Genomic DNA, 16,804 nt, shown 5'->3' on the forward strand with positions numbered 1-16,804 from the left:
TGTACTTCTGTTATTTCCTTTCCTACAGGTTCACTCACTGATTACCTTTTTCAGGTAGTTACTTATCCACTAGCTCTACAGTTGTTCTTGACCTATTCCAACCTCTTTTATGGGATGAAAGTGCTATACAGGATTTTCTATTTTGGATTTAAAGTAAGTCCATGATTCTTCCATGCTCAAATGCTTGAGATTTTAGGCCCATGAAGTCTCACCAATCATTTTTCCATAGTTTCTTAATTTTTGCCCTCAGATATTCAGGACTGGAGGACCAGATCTATTCTTGGTTCTCCTGAAATTTGCAGTAAAAAATGTGAGTCATTCATCAAAGGTTATTTCCTGTAATCAAATTATTTTGAAAAGGATTTGTAATATCCTTTTGTTTTACTGAAAAGAGTTATAGAACAACTTCCTTGTAGGCTGTTGAGACTGTTCAGTGGCTGCTGGTAAATAAAGTTTATTGCCCATCATACTCAAAATACATGCTGCATATGGCTTTTGTTTTCCAAACTGTCTAGGGAATTAAAGTCTTCCCTGACCTTTGCTGCTATTTAGTGTTGATGAAAATCTCTACTCATAGCCATTCCCGAACCTGAGGGTCTTTATCAGATTTGGGGGCATTTTTATCACTCTTATCAACTATCACTTTCAAATAAATATTTTACTTGTACCATCACCATCTCTGTCTTCTCAATCTATTAGTCACAAAATTCTATTAAAAAATTAGTAATTAATAGTACAAATACTACCTCCATCCTATTTTTTCTCCTTTCTTCAAACCCTCCAAATTAGAGAATGCAAAGAGAAAAAGATGGCTTTGTGGTTGGCCTTAGCTCCTGACTTACTTGGCTTCATAGGTTACAGGGATAGTACCCGAGAAAGTTGGCTCTTTCCATCTAACCATTTCCTGGGGAAATCAACCAGATACTGAAGAACTTAAATACATATACACATACGTTTAGAGACTGGAGGAAAAGAAAAACAAGAATGTTGACTAGAGTTGCGTTTGTTGCAAGTGGGAGAACACACCTTAATGTAAGAAAAGCACTTGGCAACCTATCAAAAACATTTTCCATAAAAAAATGTTATTACATTCTCTGCTATAGAGAAGTCATGCAAAAGGAGCAGCAGGCACCAAAACAGCACAGTGCCTCTGGCTGTTTCTTCTCAGTTGTTGCTAGATTCTTTCAGACAGAAGTCACACAACCCTACATTCAGTAGCACTAGATGCAACCAGCAGTTCCTGGGTTGCAGCAGGACAGGAATCAGGATCTACGGTGGGAATAAAAGCCAAGACAGTGAGGATGAGAAATTGATAGACACCATGTAAGAAAAAAAAACCTGCCCTGTGGTACCTCTTGATCATTGACGTTTTCTGTTTTAGCCTATGCCTGCCTTAACCTATGTCTCAAAGATGCCTACTTCTGTTATTTAATTAGTATTTCTGGTTGTGGTGATATTTTATTTCTGATTTATATTGTGGAGTTTTTTTTAAAAAGGGAAGACGAAACTGAAAGTTTAATAATTCTGATCTCTGCCAGGTGACAAATTGGCCAAGAACAAATCCAGAGGTGACGCCAAGGCTGAGGCACGGGTAAAACATATGACGGATTAAGCAGCTGATGGCTGCACTTACAAAGACCTTGTCCGTGCTCTAGGGCGGCAGGGACGGGCACCGACACACGCGGGGCGGCGAGTCGGGGCCAGGGACCGGTTCGACGACAGGAAGGCCCCGCCCCCGCCCCGGGGCGCTGCCCCTCGGGGCGGACCCGCCGGGCCCCGCACCACGGGCAGCGCCGGCCGCGGAGCGCGGAGCGGAGCAGAGCGGGGAGAGGTGCCCGAGGGACATGATGGTGCCGCCGCCCGTCCCCGGGGCGTCGGGTCCGCTGGCAGTGCTGGACCCCACAGGTGAGCCCGGCACCTGCCCCACAGAGCACGGGAGCCCTGGGGACACAGCGGCGGGAGAGAGGGAGCCGGGAGCCGGTGGCGGGGGCTGGACCGCCGAGATGCCCCGGGGGCAGCACCGCTGCCTCTGCGCTTTGGTTATGGGCTGTGCCCCCGGGCTTTCTGCCTGAGGTTGCCGGCGGTGCGCACTGCCGCTCATCCTCTCGCTCGCGGAGGTGTTTAAAAATACCGGTCCTTCTTTAGAGCTTTCAGCTGCCCTTGGTGAATCCCTGTGTTGGAGGTTTAACATTGGAAGGAATAGGTACGGGACGTGGACAGGAAATTAATGTAAGAGACATCTTGCTGTGCTCGATGGCCGTGGCCGGTGGCCGTGCTGGAGCAAGTGGAGGTGCCCGCAGGTGTGGGGCGAGCTGGGGACAGGTGTTGGGTTAGTTTCCTTCCTCCTGTTTCTCCTTGTTGAGTGGTGCGCTGCTGAAAAGGTGTGCTGCTTGTGTTTATAGCTTTACGTCCTGAAATATAAACACACAGGCAAAAGAAAGGTCAAGTATTTCATTATCTCAGCAGAATTTGTTGAAGTCGAGAAAATACAAAACTTACTGCTAAGGATTGCTCCATGTAGCGTTTGAAAGGATAAGCAGAGACTTTGCTGTGCACTCAAGGATCTTAACAGCTCGATAAAAAATGTGTCAGATCCTAATTTTTGACTTAAACTTGGAAGAAAAATTATGTTGGTGTTGAAATGGTGGCACTGGAAGAAATTCTATAACTTAAAAACGTTTTCAGGTAATCATTTGAAAAAGAAGTACCTGTATGCTAGCTTTAAATTAGTGAGTAACTGCTCGTTAAATTATTTACTGGTGAAACAATTGCTGCCAAGCAGTGAAGTCATAGTGATACTGCATGATATCACTTACCATAGCTATTCTATATAGTATAGCAGGGTTTGCGAGATCACTGTCTTGTTTTGTTTTGTTTGCAGTTTATTGTAATAGAATTGTAAACTGTTACACATGATCTTGAATTATATAACACACTCATGAAATCTTACTTGAAAAACTAACAATAAAGGTAAGAGATGGGCCTGACAAAAGCTGCTGTCTTGTGGCTTGAAACAAATGCTGTTGCCTCTGGTTTAATTAGTTCAGCACTCTGGACAAGTCAAGCATACAATCAGAAAAGGGAAAGTAATCACCAATAGCAGGTGTGAGTATCTCTTTTAAGCATCTCAATCCATCACACTGAATTTTAGGAGGCAGTGTAGGATTAATGTAGTTTCACTGGCATAAAACAGTTTTGAAAATATACAATGAAAACCATAGCTGAGAGAGAGATGGCACTGAAGTGAGCACTGCAGTAATTAAAAAGTATTAATTTAGCTCCAAAGATCTTCTCTTAAATAGTTTCTCAATAGCAGCAAAGCAGTGGATACCTTTGATACTACAGTTTGTCTATGGTGAGGTTCCACTTATTATGTTATCTTACTATATATGTTTAATGTCACTCTGAAATGTCACAATTTTTAGTAGTATTCATTATGTAATAAAAATGCACTGGTTTTTTTCTGTTACAAAAGTTCCCTCCTTTTTCTCATAGCAAGATGCTAATATACATTAAACCAGGGTGTTATTTGAAATAAGTGTTTCCATTTAGATCACCTTAACTAGATCAAAGAAGAAGGTATGAAATTAGGTAGTGCTAATATTCAGCAAATGTGACCGTGATCCCAGTGAATTGCTACATCCTACAGCAATTCTTTCCTTGCCAAAAATCATTCCAAACTTTTTAATAGACTTTATGACGCTATAGAAGATAGATTTTAGAAGGAGTAGTGAAGTTAGCAAAGGATAGTTGCCTTAATTTAAATGTAGACTTTTTTTTTTAGTCTGGTTGCAAATCGTATGCAAGTTTTCCAAGGTGGAAAGATGCTGTTTCACTCTATTTTTTCTTTCCCTTGACCACTGGACACATTCTGTACCATGGACACGTTTCATCATTAATTAGTTCATTCTCCTTTTAAACTCGCTCTTTGTTTTGTTCAAATCCAGACCCTACCATTCATCATGAGATCCACCACTTCACAGTCTGATATATACCCTCCCCACAAAACCATTCATATTTCCATAGTCTTCCTACAAATTGAATTGAGCCCCTAGCCATTGAAGACAGAGTATTGTAAATACAGTTTTGTTTCCTGCAGCTGATAAATGGACAGAAGTCTTTTTCTGGGTGCAGCAGAGCATGGTCGTTAGCAGGTACTTTTTCTGTTTGATCCCTGGAGGGTCATCTCAGTTTCTCTCCTCACAGGCCTTTCTCTGTCCCAGGCAGGCAGCAGTCCGGTGTCTCTCCTCCTTGTCCTGATGGCATTCTCTCTCCTTCCATTGTGGTAGCTGGACTAAGTGGCTCTAGCAGGTACTTTGCCTGACAAACGTTTAGCAAGCAAAGAGAGTGTTTTGGGAACTGTTTCTTTTTATGCACAGTTTAGGTCTATGCCAGACAGAGCAAAAGCCAGTGATGTGGAAGCAGCGTTACCTCTCTGATTTATCTGTAGTGACCATTGCTGCAGTATCAAAACTTTGTTAGTACTTTGCTGGCCAAAATGGCTGAAGAATATTGCCAATAGAAAGTAATAACATGATCACATCCACTGTTGACCCTAGCCTCAAGCTAATGCTAACAACGCTAGGACAAGAAAATTTCTTTCTACAACCTTGATTTTTGGTATGCTAAGGATTTTAAGTTATAACTAAATTGCATTAAGGTCCAGACTAAGAGTTTATAATATTCTTACTGAATCATTATTAAAGAAGTTAAAGGTAATAAATGTCCAAATTATTCTAAGAGTCACTTCAGTACTAAAAAATTAGAAAGTGAATAGCCTACATTAAGTGTTTCCTGCACCCCAGGAACGTAGGTGCTGGAAGAAAATTCAGCCTACAAAGACTGACAGCAAGATTTCCTCTGCTCTTAATTTAAGTACTGTTCTTGTGTATGGCCAGCCTTTGGTCCAAGCCTTGCCACAGAGAGTGTCAGGGAAGAAGGCTGGGCCAGGCACACTGTCTGAGCTGTGGACAGGACTTTTGAGGCAAAAGTCTGGCATTGGGTCTTGGCTGGCAGGTACGTTAAAAACAGATCCAAATAAATTGCATGGCAACTGCTACAAACAGCAGTAAACAAAGGCTCAAAAATCTTGGGAGCCAACAAGACTAAAATTGCAGAAGGAAGCTAATAGTGAGAACTCTTTGCATCTGTAGCTTTTTTCATCCAAAGATATAATGTTGCTTTACAAATATTACGTAGCATATTACCAATATACTGGTGGCTTATATGCATGTCATTATACCCATTTGGATAGCTAAAGATTTTTATTGTTATGACTAAGGAAAGCTGAACAGCTAGGGTAGAAAACAATTTAGATCTGAGTTCTACCCATCTTCTCTGAGCATGTGGCAGTCTTTGAGAACATGTCCTTGTATGTACCAGCCTCTGCTCCAGAAGGGGCCTTTCTGTCCTCCTTGCCTGTAAGTCTTCTCTCATAAGGGTGGAGTTCAACATGTAGTTACCAGAGTTTCCAAACTGGACTATGAAAAAGCGATCCAATTGGATATTTGCCTCTGTTTTGAGGTGCAGGTGGTAATAGATCAATGACTGTGAGGATTGAAGGGTATCACATATGTAAATGCCTTCTGGCACGTTTAAATTTCAAAGTCAAAATGTAGTTCAGCCTAAGAAATGTTCCTACAAATTATGACATCCTTTTCTGTTCTGTCTGACTAAATCCACATGCGATTTACTCCACTAACAAGTAAGAGCATGCTTTTCCTAAGACATTTTCCAGTAAACTCACTCTGGGCAATCAAACTCATGTCTTTCATTATTGATAACCAGAACTCAGGAGGGCAAATTGGACCCATAGTTTATCTCCATACAGTCTGATCAACCTTTGCCAGTACAGGTGTTTTTGAGGAAATGTGGAGGAAATGTGGAGGTTTGGCTCCTCAGGACTTTCCAGAAAAGCATTCAGTGGTTTCAAAAACACTTGGCTGAGTAGCATCTGCCCCACTGGCTTTCAGAAGATTCGTGCTCCTGAGTCCCTTTAAAGTATGTCTACACTGTAGCTGCAGTTTTGTAACAGTGCATATGAGCACACATGCCCAACCCACTTTCAGTCTGGCTGTTGTGACCATCATAAAACCATAGAATCATAGGAAAATACAGGTAGGAAGGTACCTCAGGAAGTTGCTATTCCAACCTCCCGCTCGGAGCAGGGTTAACTATAAAGTCAGGCCAGATTGCTGAGCGCTTTTTTCAGTTGAGTCTTGAAAACCTCCAAAGATGGAGACAGCACAAGCTCTTTGGGCAACTTGTTCCAATGTTTGACTGTCCTAGTGTTGAATTTTTTTCTTCTTATACCCAGTCTGAAACACTTTTTTGTATTTCAGTTTGTCTGCTGTCTGTTCTCCTGCTGTGCACCATTATGAAAAGCCTGAGTCTGTTCTCTTGACAACAGCTCATAGGCATTGGAAAACTGCTACTAGCCCTGCCAAAAGTCATCTCATCTCCAGACTAAGCAAGCCTCATTCCCTCAGTCTCTTCTCATACAGTGAGTGCATCAGCCCCTGACCTTCTTTGCAGTCCTCTGTGGAATTCACTGCAGTTAGTTTATGTATTTCCTGTACTGGGGCCCCAAAAATGGGTGTAATATTATGTGGTCTAAAAAGGGCTGAATAGATAGGTGTAGTTGCTCCTCTGATGTACTAATGATGCTCCTGTTAATACAACCCAGGATGCTATTGCTAGGCCACACTGCTGCTTCATGTTCAGCTCATCATCTGCCAATATTCCCCACCCCTTTTCAGCAGAGCTGCTTCATTGCCTGGCAGTCCTTTACCTGTATCATTGAAAAGAACTGTTGCTTCCTTTGCTCAGGACTTTGCATCTGTCTGTTGGATCTGTAAGGTTTTTGCTGGCCCGTTTTTTCATTCTGCCTAGATCCCTTTGAAGGGGAATGCTGCCCTCAGGTTGACTGGCCCCCAGTTTTGTGCCATCTACCAGCTTGATGAGTGGGCATGCTATGCCTTTCTCTAGGACATTGATGAATACATTAAATGGGACAGATCCCAAGACAGACTGTCATGGTACTGCACTTGTTGCTGGCCTACAGGTAGAGTAAATTAATTTACCTCTCCCTCTGAACCCAACAATAAAGCTAATTTTTTAACCATTTGCTTGTTCAGCCATCCAAGCCATGACATCTTGGCTGGGTTATGTGGGTGTTTGGGGATACCATACTAAAAGCCTTGCTAGAATTAAGGTAAAAGACATCCACTGCTCCACAAGTCCAGCCTTCTTGCCATAGCAGCCACCTGGGCTGGTCAGATATGGCTTGGCTGTGGTAAATCTGTGCTGTTGCCAGTTGCCTTTTCCTTAAGCGGCCAGAAATGTCCTACAAAGGGTTGGTCCCAGCATCACAGGAACCAAAGTGAGGTTGGCTGGTTTGCAATTCCTTGAATCATCATTTTGGACTTTCTATAAACAGGTGGAGCACTTGCCTTTCTTCAGGTATTGGGGATTCCCTAATCTCCATGACTTTTCAAAGACGATAGAGTATGGCAAGGGCATTCAGATATTATTTACAATCTGGTAGATATATTGAATGAATCATTTTAGTTTGTGGGAAGCACAGCTGACTTGTGGAGTGTCACATCTGAAGTCTGCTTTTCCCTCTTGGCCATGTGAACAGGCTTCATTGAAAGAACTGTCTTCAACTCTGTACACTTGGGGATGAACTGATTGCTAACGAAGAACCTCTCTGCTTCCATGTCCCCAGTGATCCTCCATGGATTAACAGGAAATTGCCAGAGGCAGACAGCAGGGATACAGGCTGGAGAAGAGGTGTTTGGAGACTGTTATGAGTTATTTCTTGATCTTTAGCAGGACGACTTTGTACATGCAGGTGAAAGACACTTATGAAAGCTCAATAGATGATATTTGTCTTCAGAAAAGTTGCTTGGATTTCATACTAAAAGGCTGGATTCATTTTGGCTGGTTGCTCTACTGGAGAAATGTCAACAAACACAGCTTTTTATTATAAATGCATTTTTTTACCAATTAAAATTATTTGACTTGGTTTGCAGGCATCGCTAATCTAGTCTGGCTTTTGAACTCTAAACATTTAACTGAGTTACCTGCTTTTAAATTGGCCACAAAACTCAAGTGACTCATTGCAAATGGCTTCTGCTTCCTTTTTGACTTTCCTGCATTTCCCCTGCTGTTTCTTACAGTGGCATCTCCAGAGCCTGACCCATGCAAGTTGCCTTTCCCTCTTACCTGTTGCTGCTTGGTGAGAGCTGCTGCCTCCAGTATGCAGTGAATATCACAGCCTGTGCCTTCTCCTGAAACTGGGTATGCAGGCAGCTTCATGGGACCATGGAGAGAAAGACACTGGCCCTGTGTTGTGGCCAGGTTGTGCTCTCTTAGGAGCTCTGCCCTGCCCAGATGCAGTCTGTATTAGCATGGCATCACATGGCCCAGTGCTCCAGGGGCAATCCTACGCACTCCTGGCTTGCCTTTCAAAGCAGGAACACCAGAAATGGGGACCACAGTTTGACCACAGAAAGACCACAGTCTTTCATTAGTTAGGGTCATGTATGAATGGCTGTTTTTAAATCGGTCTTAGGTATGTCTGTACTGTAGGATGGGGCCCTGATGTTAGTAACCTGTGGCTGCAGCTCAGATATGCCACCACATTAACATGGTTAAGTGCCTTGAAGCAGGCTGAAAGCTGTAGGTGAGGGTGCTGTTTTTCACTTTGGGGTATCTGTATCCAAATCCCAGTGAGACTGAATGTATTTCACTGAGCAGCTACTGTTTGAAACGCCTCATATATCATTACCTGATTAACTATATTACAGCCTTGCTTCGGGGATACAGATTGCTTACCCCAGTAAATACGAGAAGCACATTCATTTTCATGATAGCATGCAGAGTTTCTGATAATCTTGTTTAAAATATACATTTCTGTATGTTCTGACCAGGTAGAGTCAAACTGGTACTTCACATAGTAAGCATTTAAGGCCTACAGGTTCTGACTAACCAATGTGAGCAACATTTAATTATAAATGTTACTGAAGACAAGGTGTAATTATTGTTGTCACTGACTTACAGTTCAACTTAATAAAAACTCATCTCACACCTGTACTCAATGTGTGTGCATTAAACTGTGCTGAACTGTAGCTAAATCTGTAGCTTCTAATTCCTTTTGTTTTCTCCTAGAAATTTTCTTACGTAGGAGAATAACAGTGGCTTAACAACAGAAAAGGTTAACAAAAGAAAATCTTCCATTATTTTTTATTTGTTCTGCCATGATTGCAATGAAAAACTCTCTTTTTTTTTTTTTTTTTCATTTTTTCCCTCCCCACTCCCTACAGGACAGTTTGCAAAAAGGAAAAAGACTTCGCTTTGGTTCACAGTTGCACTGCTGGTGGTGTCTGTTTTCATACTGACCATAGGTCTGGCAGCTACCACAAGAACAGAAAATGTTACCGTGGGAGGCTACTATCCAGGCATTGTTGTAAGTAAAAAGCTCTATTTTAGATTATTAGGTATATCCAGATAAATTATTTTCAGCTGCAAATGTGAAGCTCGGATTGGTTGGGAAAAAAAAAAAGAAAATTAGTCCTGTAGCATTTCACAGGAGAGAGATGCTCCTTTGTCTTGATCTGGTTCTAGTGTGTGATAAGGTAGCAGGGCAAAATGTTTTACTGAGGTGTCCCAAAGGGGAGGCTGTTAGGGGGCAGGAGGAGGTCAAGGTTGCACTCCACAGCAGTATGCTGGGCTCAGGAACATGTGTGAACACCTGTGCTGGACTTACCACCGGTCTCCATTAAATATGGATGTGTAAATGACTGGACAGTAGGCATACCATAGATTTAAACAACCCTTTAGAAGTTTACTACGTTCATGGCAGAAAGAGCCACTCCACTCTTATGTCCATGTGCCAGGAATTCTTCTGGGCCTGTTGCAGGGAAAACCTTGTAAATGGCCGTGTGGAGGCTTCTCCCTGGAGCCTGCCTAACATCCTATCGTGCAGTCTTACTGCCAGTCCTCTTGTGCAAGATCCCATTTCCAAAATCCTTACTCTTCTTTCTGCCTTGGGAACAGACTGCTGTAACACATTCCTGCAGTGGGCACAAGGTTTGAGCTCCACCTGCTTTGCTCTGTGGTGCCTCTCTGAATTCTGGGGAGGAGTAGCCCTGACAGCCCCTTATTGTTTCAACCCCCATGGCCCTTTCTGATCTCAGAAGAAGGGATCAGTCATATCGAAAAGCATAGAAATCTCTGGAGTTAAAAAAAAAAAAAAAAGTTAAATACCTGGGCTGAGTTTTAACTAAGAGGAGTACAGGCAGCAAATAGAGAAGGGCCCATCTACTTCATTTGGTCTCCCCGAGTCAGCCAAGAGGAGGTAAAGGGTGCAAAGTGGAGAAAGAAACTCACATGCTTAGACTTAGACACCTGCTTAGGTATGTGGCTCCACCACTGACAAAATATGTTGTAAAGTACCGTTATTTCTTGTTCTCTGTGGAATTAAATGTCCAGAGAAGAGGAATATGCATCTTCTAATACTGTGCATACATTTTGCACTGCCATTAATAATTTGTGAGTTAGAATTGTTCCTCCTAAACAAGTCCTCTTACATCTTAGCGTCATGCTGAGAATAGGACTTTCAGAAAGATAATTTTGGGATAATGATATATAAGGAGTGGTGTTTTAAAAATAGAACAAAAAGCAGTTCCAAGAATAAGACCTTAAAATAATGAATTTCCCTTCCATTAACCTAAAATAGATAGATTAATACCAACAGAAGTCTCTTCTTGTTCCGTAATTTGAATTAAAACCTTTTAGAAGACCACATTCATTATCTGGATTCATTCTCTAGAAAGAAGTTTCATTTTTAAACTGTTGTCTTTAACAAGTGTAATAAGTAATAAACCCACCCATTTGCACAAAACAGGTTATTTCAGCATTTATTTTCTTTTAGGAATAGCACAATGTCTATTCAGTCATCTGAAAAATATCATCTGCTCAATTCTTTTTCCTAAATCTTGGAGTCATTAGCAACCAGGTAGAATAGCAAGAATTTATTAGAACACTTTGAAAATAAAACCTTTTATTAATAATTTTCCCTGTCATAATATTGTTGGACCTAATAATTTTCATAAAATTCGGAATTCTTTTTGTGCATGTGTGATGGATTTTTGAAGTAACTGAGAAAGAGTGATGGGTAATTGTTACTGTAAATGTCATCAAATACTAAATATCACAAACGTTTAGCAAGAGTTAAAGGTTCTATGCAAATCTTATATGGTATCTTTCCAAAAGTCTAGTAAGAGGTGTGTGACAGCACTGCTATGTTCCTGCCTCACTGCCAGAGGTGATTGACTCCAGGACAGCATTGGCAGATGGACTATCATAGAATCATAGAATGGTTTGGGATGGAGGGGACCTCAAAGATCATCTCAACCCCCCTGCCATGGGCAGGGACACCTTCCACTAGACCAGGTTGCTCAAAACCCCATCCAAACTAGCCTTGAATACTTTGGGAATGGAGTATCCACAACTTCTGTGGGCAACCTGTTCTAGAGCCTTACCACCCTCACAGTAAAGAATTTCTTCCTGATATTTTATCTAAACCTACCTTATTTCAGTTTGAAGCCATTCACCCTTTCCTGTCATTGCATGCTTTCTTGTACTGCACCTCTGGGAATTGGAAGGCAGTAATAAGGTCCCGTGGAGCCTTCTTGTTTCCAGGCTGAATAACCCCAACTATCTCAGCCTGTCATCAAGGAGAAATGCTCCAGCCCTCTGATCATCTTTGTAGCCCTCCTCTACACTTGCTCCAACAGGTCCATGTCCTTCCTATTTTGGGAGCCCCACTGAACACAGTACTCCAGGTAGAGTCTCAACAAAGCAGAGTGGAGGGGCAGAATCACTTCCCACTATCATTATGAGATGGACTCTCCTCCTCTGCACAGTCAGCCACCTTTCAGGATGAACTGAATAGCCCCTGAAAGGTGCTTCTCTTTGTGACAGTAGAGGGAGCTTAGAAAACCAACATAGCACTGATCCCAAACTTCTAGATACCTAACGCCAGGGGAGTGAATTCAACACTACATATTTAACTGCTTTGCTCAGAGAAAAGAAAGAATATGAGGACAGCTTTCATTTAAAGTAAAAATATGGTCTAATTCTCATAGAATTCAGTAGTAAAATATTAATTTCACAGCTGATGGATGAGATGTAAATCTCTACTGACCTTAGGTAAGAGTTTTTTTCTTAAAAAACATGCAGAAATAACCCTACCTTGCAAACACATACAAAGGTGAGTAGCACTATCCACTGGCATAGATTTGCTTGCATCGAGAAGCGTTTGCAGAACATGGCTTCAGGGTTAGATTCATAATATAATTTGGCTTCTGCCTAGTTCCCACTGGCTTCAAGAAGTTAGGTGCCTTAATTTCCCTGCATATGTGGTCACTTGCAATTTGTTTTGAAAAAAATCTTTTTCCTAAATTCAGCTTTATAGAGCTAGGTATTATCTGCATTTTGCATCCAAAGTAATTGAGTGTAAAATATTTCTGTGTGTAGAGGAGTTAATATAATGTTACACTTTGGGAGGTGTCTGCATTTAGTAAATTACTGCTTGATCATCAGTTTGGGCTGTCTTTTTGGAATGGTCTGCAAATAGAAAGTTGGAACTTCTTCAGCCTCACTTCCTTATAAATATTATTTATACTTAAAATTTAATGTCACTTCTCTGTGACTACTGCTTGTATTATTTTTGTTTGCTATTCTTATAATCTTTTAACAGGATCCAATTTTCCCAGTCAGGATACTGACCAAGACTCCCAGAGTTTCCAAGCCAAATAGCCTGTTGTCTAAACAAACAAAAAAAGCAGCTCATCTGACCCTAAACCAATCTCAGCAATTCCATGGCTTCTGTTGTGATCTCTGTGGTTCTGCTCCTTCAGATTTAATTGCTATTGTTATGTATTTGGTCATTTTTTTTCTTCATATGGATAATATTACTCCATTTTGTGTCTCCTTCATCGGCCATAAATGGGGCTTTATGAATTGTTCCTTTTGGAATGAAAAATGGGGCTTGGAACCAGGTGTCATTTTGATGTAGTTATCTCAATTTATGAAGTTGCTGTCTCCTGAACAGTGTGTCCTTGCTCACGGTTCCAAGTCTCTCTACTATTCTGCAGTCAGTGTGGACGCAGTTGCTCACTCTTTCAAAGTCTCTACTCTTAGTCCTTGTACCTCCCTTTCACATAAATCTTCCCAAAGCACTCAAGAGTAAATCTCCTTTCTCTGCATTTGCTTTCTTCAGAGTAAGTGACGGATTCCTCTGATACTGAGCAAGTAAAGTGCTTGCAGGGGATTTGCTTTTTGCTGTGAGTAGTTGTGCATGCCAGCAAGGAACTTACGGACATGGCTCAAGCCCTTTGCTGGGACATGTAGTCCTTAAAAACTTAATTTGTTCTTGGAGGAGAGGCTATGAGCTCAACTCAGAGACCTCATTCCAGAGCTTAAAGGGGCTTAGATTCCTGAGAAGAAATATCTTGCCCCATGGAGTGGGTTGGGTGGAACCCAAGGGTGTGACTTGAGGCTTTGTCTGGGCAGGGAGGAATGTCAGCCCTAGAGGAGAGCAAAGAGCATAGAAGTGATAGGGAATTGAGTCTGAGCTGACCACAGGACAACATGCAGCCAGGCAAGGCAAGGAGGGAGCCCTATGGAAAGAGCCTGTTGACACCTGCAGTCCTGCTATGGCTTCTTCGGAGTCTGTGGCCAGCTATGTCACAGGTGTCTAGCACCAAGGAGACCTCATTTTTCCTAGTCAACATGAGCCCAGTGCGAGTCCTGACTCCAAGAAGGTCTGATGAAAAGCTGTTATCACCTGTTGCTGCTTTACTTCATGTTAGCCATGAAAACAAGTTGTTTCTACTGCTCCAAACCTTCATCAACCCATCATAAGAAGGGGGCTTTTCCTGCTGTGCCAGTGTTGAAGCAACACTGGTAGGAACATTAGGGCCACCTTACTCCGGTGGCCCTTCCTACTCTCTCTCTCCTGTGGCTGTTGGTGATGCAGCTGACTGTACTGGTCCTTTTAGCATTTTAGCAAGGAGTTTTTCTGGGGTCTGTGATAGTGTTCAGTCAAACAAACCTAATTCTAAGGGTTTGAACTTGTGTCATTTGCATGACAGGAGCACATCAATTTTTTTGTGAAAAACTGTTTGCAGTTGCCTAAAGCTTTGCAATTTTCCAAAATAATGACGTATGGACTAAATCTAAGTATTCTTTTATCCTACTTCAGATAATTTTTGTTTCACAGTGTGTAAAACCATATGTGACAATGGTAACAGTTCTCAGGTTACAGAAATGTGTCTGTATGGCCTTCTGTTTACTATGTGACAAATTTTGCACTGAAATACCAAAGAGCTGCAGTTCTGGCCATTGCCCATTACATTGTATTATTTATGTCCAGCAGTAACTTCCACTTTTTCCCCTGATCCACCCCAGTTAGCTCATCTCTGTGATGCATCAGCTCAGATATCGCTGTATGTGTTGGTATATTGACCAAATAAGCTGACCTCATGTATTTATTTTGGTTTTTTTCTTTGCCTTAGCTTGGCTTTGGATCTTTCCTAGGGATTGTTGGCATCTACCTCGTAGAAAACAGAAGACAAATAGTAAGTAACAGCCCTTTTCATTTTTCTTTTTTTTTTTTTGTTTCATAATGTATTAAACATGAAAAGTAGGGATTTTCAACTGACTTAAAACTGATGCATCTGCCTCAAAATATTAGTCATTTGTTTCACCACTTCTGAGAAGTTTTAGAGAATGAGAAGTATGAACTGGCCAGTGACTTCATTTGTACAAGGAAAGGCAAAAGCAACTTGCTATGTTTTACTGAATTTACTTTCCTGCTAGTTTAGTGAGTTGAATTGACCAAGGACAGGATTAGATAAGTCCAGAGCTTGGCCAGGACTGTGTAGCTGGCAAAAGGGTGGGTAGAGAGCAAAATACCAATTTGAGCATCAACAACCTACATGATCAGCTCTACCCTAAGAGCTGATCTCATCCTGGACAAGAAGTTTAAGTCAGGAACACTTCCCTGAAACTATATGTGTTAAACAGAAGAAAAAAAACCAGAGCTCTTGCTGTCAAGATTCTAGGGCTATATCAGATAGGATCTGAGATACTGTGTGATTTGTTTGTAGATTTAGCTTGGTTTTCCAAATGCTTTGTTTTTATTTATATAAGGAATTCATAGAAAGTCTCTGGAAGGCAAAGGAAGGGATCTGAAGAAGGATGAAGGAATTTGTGGAAATTCTTAACACTTTCCTTGCTCTTTGCGAAAAATTGAAGTCTGGGTTGAATAACAGCATGTTCAATGTGCACTTTACAGAAGACTGATTATATACAAGCATCATGAAATATGATTAATTTCATAATGCAGAGGTTTCACTGGTATAAATCAAGAATGGTGTTAAGGTCAGAGGAGGAACTGATGGATTTACTTTGCATTTTATTACCAAGTAACTATTTTACTTACAAGTAGTCTGTTGTCATTTCCTGTTTTGTTCTTAATAAAATGCAGTCATGTTCTCACTATTTGTAGGCAAATTTCTTTCATAATATCACTCTTTTTTTGCATTGCCTTTAAGTGTCAGTGGTGTCTTTGCAAGAATTCTTTTGCTTTTAACTTTTGTTTCTGGCTGGGTTTCCCAAAGGAATAAGATTTATAAAGCCATAATGTTTGTCTGTGTCTTTCCCTGTTCCCTATTCCATTTTTTTAACATGTTGACCAATTTCAGGCAAATTCAGGAGGGTGGTAGAGATTTCAAGGGTGTGCAGTTCCCTCAAGTTTTATGAAAATTCACAGGGGGGTAGAGAAGAGAATTATGACTTAGTTCCCCCATGGTGGTAGAGGTTGCAATGTTAGCTCACCACTTAAACAGTAGAGAATCCAAATGGGACACAACCTATGAGACAAAAATCTGCAGCAGGTCAGTTTTTTAAGAACTATTGCCCCTGATTTCTACATTAGAGACTAGGATGAACAGCAGGTTCTAAGTTGCAGACTGAGTGGTGGGCAGATGAAAATAGCTTTATCTTTCACAGCATTCATGCTACATTACTAACAGGCATAATGTTTTAAGGTTGTTTTATTTTTCCATTTTCTTCTAATCTGCCTCATAGTTTTTCTATTGCTTCTGCCCTTAGCAGAAAGTTAAATGTTTGAAAAAGCTATAAGGTGGTTAAACCATGTATTTCTCAGCATGTTGTGTCATTTACACAGGGACTGTGGAAAAATAAGTGTCCCGCATGTTTGGTATTAGTGCCTGTTTGCATATCCCAGCATGGAATAAGGAAAACTTCTTCCTGCTAAAAACACGTAGTTATGATTTGGCTGTTGAAAGATTGGATTTCTGGGGAACAGACTAAGAGAATAACTAGAAAGTTTAATTATGCTTCCTGCCTTGAGCACTGTCCACTGTGGGTCTTTTAACATTGTCTTTGCCGAGGCTGAGCTGTTTGTTTCAAATGTTGCAGAAATCAGATTGAAAGGATTTATGTCGTACTACAGCAGAGAGCAGTAATTATTCTCTGGGACATAACTGAGTATATTTGATTGAAAGAGTTTAGGGCAGCTTTAACAAATTTGCAGCCGTCAGTAAGATTGTAAAGCCTTATATAAGCACAGAAGGGTAGCATAAATGTCATATTCCTGTAACTAAAAATTCTGTACAGTGCAGCAGGACAAAAGGGAGTGAGAAGAAAAAGAAATTGTTTACTCAGTTGCTTGTATTTTAACTAGACTTCCTTTGAGCAGCTGCTG

General features: G+C 41.1%; 1 protein-coding gene across 2 annotated transcripts in view; it reads left to right on the forward strand.

The window, feature by feature from the left end:
• Positions 1-1,810: 1,810 nt before the first annotated feature.
• The window catches only part of TMEM255B (transmembrane protein 255B), a 64,214-nt gene continuing 49,220 nt past the window's right edge, over positions 1,811-16,804 (forward strand). For both annotated transcript variants that reach the window (XM_027647573.1, XM_027647576.1), the window contains exons 1-3: positions 1,811-1,905; positions 9,330-9,472; positions 14,589-14,651. In XM_027647573.1, the coding sequence (XP_027503374.1) occupies positions 1,845-1,905; positions 9,330-9,472; positions 14,589-14,651 (267 nt within the window). In that variant the 5' untranslated portion in view covers positions 1,811-1,844. The remainder of the gene's footprint in view (positions 1,906-9,329; positions 9,473-14,588; positions 14,652-16,804) is intronic.

Source organism: Corapipo altera, unplaced genomic scaffold (assembly GCF_003945725.1).
Source record: "Corapipo altera isolate COAL_440 unplaced genomic scaffold, ASM394572v1 0, whole genome shotgun sequence".
Lineage (NCBI taxonomy): Eukaryota > Metazoa > Chordata > Aves > Passeriformes > Pipridae > Corapipo > Corapipo altera.